The sequence below is a fragment of the Opisthorchis viverrini genome (assembly GCF_000715545.1).
Source record: "Opisthorchis viverrini unplaced genomic scaffold opera_v5_23, whole genome shotgun sequence".
NCBI lineage: Eukaryota > Metazoa > Platyhelminthes > Trematoda > Opisthorchiida > Opisthorchiidae > Opisthorchis > Opisthorchis viverrini.
The window spans coordinates 1,320,132-1,324,533 of NW_008751679.1; the positions used below are offsets into that span (position 1 = coordinate 1,320,132).

General features: G+C 42.7%; 1 protein-coding gene across 1 annotated transcript in view; it reads left to right on the top strand.

Annotated features, from left to right (window-relative positions):
- The window catches only part of T265_02029 (hypothetical protein), a gene marked incomplete at both ends in the record, with an annotated part of 18,098 nt that extends 14,054 nt beyond the window's left edge, over nt 1–4,044 (top strand). Inside the window, 2 exons of the mRNA XM_009166177.1 lie at nt 1,728–1,874; nt 3,963–4,044. Coding sequence (XP_009164441.1) covers nt 1,728–1,874; nt 3,963–4,044 — 229 coding nt within the window. The remainder of the gene's footprint in view (nt 1–1,727; nt 1,875–3,962) is intronic.
- Between the last annotated feature and the right edge of the window lie 358 nt (nt 4,045–4,402).

Consider the following 4,402-nt stretch of genomic DNA (forward strand, 5'->3'; position numbering starts at 1 on the left):
TACCATACCATGAAGACAAAGCAACTGTAGGATTCATTTATGGTTCTGAATATTGGTCCATTCTTTCCAGGGACCTTAATTTTCTTCAAGTTTTGGTGTACCGATGCCTTCATCGCATACCAAGCTTTCAAAGCATGTGCGAAACAAGGATGTGCTTGAGCGAGCGCTTGGGGACGCGTCAGAATGTCTGGATGAGCTGAGTCAAGGTGGTTGAGACAAGCATTATGCAATTCAAGAGATTTTTCCTGAGGACAAAGTGGAATCAATAGACAAAATTCACTCATTTGCAAACTACACTGGGGTTAACGAAAGATTGGACAGAATATCTCGTTTACGGCATGAGTAGTGCTTTACGTCAAGAAAATGTACCGTGATATCTCGAATATCCAACCGACCAGAAGGTCAGGTGGCTTTTGAGCAGCACATTCGAGATATTTATCAGCATCATCATCATCATCATCATCATCATCATCATCATCATCATCATCATCATCATCGAAGTCAGCTGGAAGAACCGTGTACTTGTCGTTTTTCACTTTTCCATTGCCGCAACTATCACTTGAAATCCGAGACCATACATGTTTGCACTTGTGTGCACTCGTTAGCCGGTTGGATATAAGGGAACTCGATCTGGTAGAGCTCGACACTATAATTCGGTTTGTTTAACAATGTCCGAGTGAAGTTGATTGCCTCTGGACATTCGTGATACCGGTAATAATTCGTTTTTCTCTCCGTCTGTACCAAAATTCTTTCCCGGATTACCAGCGATGATGTAGCTGCGTCTCTAAATCCAGGAAATTTTCTCTTCAGAATACACCACTCATTACTGCGGCCACAGTTTAAAAAATTCTGCCGCACTGTGATTTTCCAGTGGGCTTGTTTGCAACAGGGACTATGAGCACTACCTGTTAAGTTTAGTGCAATTGAGTGGGGTGCTTCCGCTTCCCAGGGTTACAAGAATTGACAGTCATACACCGTTAAGGAGACTGTTGTCGATTTCCAAGCACTGAAATGCCTAACCTCGTCACCCATTTCGATGGGTGAACGAGAACACGCAGCGTTTCACACCACATGTCTTCCAGAGCTATGTTTAGTTCTGTCTGGTGAAGCCACTGCACTGAGTAACTTATCGTCTTGAGCACTTATAGGCTGAGATTCCGTTGATCGTGAAAACACACGTCTGTCACCCCGTGAAAGGACAATTAAAACTTCAGTCAGTATGCTATCCACAAGTTTACAAACGTAGGGTGATTTACAAGGGTTTTGAATCCAAGTGGCCGCAAAACATCATCAAAATCTCTTGTAGATTTGTGCTGTAATTTTTTATCGCCCGTATTTTGATTTTTTTTGTTTTTAAACTAGTCGCTCATTTGTGGATTGCTTTCGATGGGATTTTACACCATAAATCATACACAGAAAGGAGAATTGTGATGAAAACCTTGGATGACCCCATATGTTACAAGGTGCACCGGTAGGAATGATGCGTTGAAGGTTAAAATTAGCCTAAAGTCCCAAACCGAACTGAAGGACATTTTACAGACAATCTGGAAGGCAAACTGCATACTAAGCTCAATATATCATATAAACTCACTCACTGAATTTCAGTCCATTCTAAATCAAGGAATGTAACACCCCTAACTCCTAAAGTTGTTCAGTTGTCTAAGTCAACTTTGTCAAATTTGTCCTGAACAAAAATGGAAATTACTTTCTATTCTTTTGCTTTGCAGGTACAAAAACTTGATGGAACTGGAGACAGAAATCAGTCGTAGCTATCCAAAACTACTTCCATCTTTCAACAATGTGATTGAAGATTTTCGCACGGAAATCATTTCGTCAAGGCAAGAACAGTCAAGTTTGGAACAAAACTATTTGAGGTAAGCACTCGTAACTCTTGCTGCCCTACAGACAACGGGTAGGACCGTAACTGACGGTTGTCTTGAGTGAGATACATTGAAAAAAATTCACAATAATGTAGGGTGACATCTGGGGGGCGAGAGTTAAAGGGATTTGACCATAATAAAAACCAAGCCAGTTAGAAGAAATACGAAGAATAGCAAATGGGAAAACGGCAGGCAAGTCAAATTTACTATGAGGCCTTTGCCCACAAGGAGAAGGAGGCTGATAACACTGAACAAGTAAGAGGGAACACTGTCAACACTCTCAAAAAACCAAATTAACTTCCAAATGAGTTTATATTCGATGATTTCGTGCAATTTGGTTCCGAGTAGAACATGACATTGAGGGAAACTCGGAGAATGCACCTACCTGATGAGCTCCAGGAAGGGCGAAACCAGTCGTGGGCTGTCGACGAATTTCCAGCAGCCTTATGAGTAGTACACTACAAAGATATACATGTATCGCGATATCTCCAATACCGTAGCGACTGAAACATGAGGCGGCCTGGTGCAGCACATTCAGTTGCCTGGAAACACCACAAACGAGAGATTCAGCTGGGTTCCAGGTGAGTCTCCCGCTAACACTCTCAAAACATTTTTTCTGTACAACGTTCTAGAATGAGGGGAGGGTTGGGGATATTCTTATCAGATTATGTGATCTGGTAAACGACCCTACTGGCTGTAACTCAGTAAAATATTCCGTAGTTTAGTCGGACACACTCCACTGCTTCTTCAAAAACCCCAACACTTCACCTATTTTTCACTTTCCGCAGCCTATTTTTGCACGAATGCGCACGTGAAAGCACCTGTTTGTGGAAAACCACCATTCTCGATCTACACCGGGGTCACACTGCGCTACAATCGGAGAGCTTGCATAGGATTCATTAAGTTTATCCCTCCGCGCTCACACACAGCTAAGTTAGAGCAGCCTCTATTGTTGCCCATGCAAGGATGCTTGCACCAAACGCAGGTGCGTTCCTGTACATATTTTCTTCAAAGACGCGGTGTGCGACTGGTGATCGGAAAACTAAGGTTCAAAAGACTTCGGCGGAATCTTGTCGGGCTGAGCCTTTTTTATTATGCCGATATAAAAAAACAAAAGGAGGGCCTAACAGAATAAAGCCACTGCAAGGTTGTCACTCTGTAAATGCTGTAACATTGTATGTTGTGGGGTTTTAAGCACATTGAAAATTCAAGAAAACAGGCCAGTCGATAAAAAGCGGCACTTCTTTGCACTTTATTCCTTAGGTGACTTGACTGCGGATATCTTTGCTGACCGCCTTAAACAGCCATAAAATCCATGTCCACTCCTCCAAAACTCTGCATCTCTCACTAGTATCCGACAGACCTTGACGTAAAAAATCATGATATGTTGACAACTAATTCCAAGACGGTTTATCAACATAAGCGTTCACAGCGCATCACTTCTCTAGGTCGTACAGCTCATCAGGTTCCTAAAGGAACCAGAAAATATTGACTGTATATGAGGTGTCCAAAGTTTCACCTCAGAATATCTGGTCGATGGGAGACATGTAGTTAATGGAGGCCTACTGGTCGGATTCTCTATCAAAAAGGTCAAAAACCATCTGAGGCACTCGGCATTTGTCTTCCTACACTCTGGGCTTTGCATAAAATCAATTTCTTCAATCCTCCTTACCGAATGGGTCCGGTGTTGTCCATCTCCCAGCCAGATGATCTTTATCTTTTCTCAAGCAGATCATCCTTTTCCTCGCCTCTATTTTAGTTCGCTCGTATGTTTTTCAGTAGCATACACCTTTTTATCTCTTAGAGGATAAACTGTCAGAAATAAGTTTGCGCTTTGCCAATAATATGTTCAACTGGCTAAATAATTAACAATAGTACTGACAACAGGAACAAACTCACCCAATCGTCCGACCTGCTCACAAGCTGCTAAAGGTCGCAGGCATCAAGCATATGCAGGCGACTAAATCGCATGTTGCAAACTTGTACACATTCTTAGCGAAATATACTGATTTGCGAACTAAGTTGGTTTTGCGACAGACTCACCTAAAACCCAGCTGAATCTCTCGTTTGTGATGTTTCCAGGCAACCGAATATGCTGCACCAGGCCGCCTCATGTTTCAGTCGCTACGATATTCGCGACATCGTGATACATGTACATTCGTAATGCACTACTCATGAGGTTGCTGAAAATTCAGCAACAGCCCACGACTGGTTTTGCTCTCCTAGGGGCTCATCAGGTAGGCACAAATGAGTGTATTTTGCTTAGTTCGTGCAATTTGGTTTCAAATAGAACATGAGGCTGACGGAAACTTGGGGACTGCGCCTATCTGATGAGCTCCAAGAAGATCGAAACCAGTCGTGGGCTGTCGATGCATTTTCAGCAACCTTATGAGTTGTACGAATTCCCCCGAATCAACGAGCCAACCACAATAAAATCTTGAAAAATGTAAATCTAAGGATGGTAGCTGAAATCTCAGTCCGCCGTTTTCGTTGACATATCATCTGCAGCATGAACCCCAGTT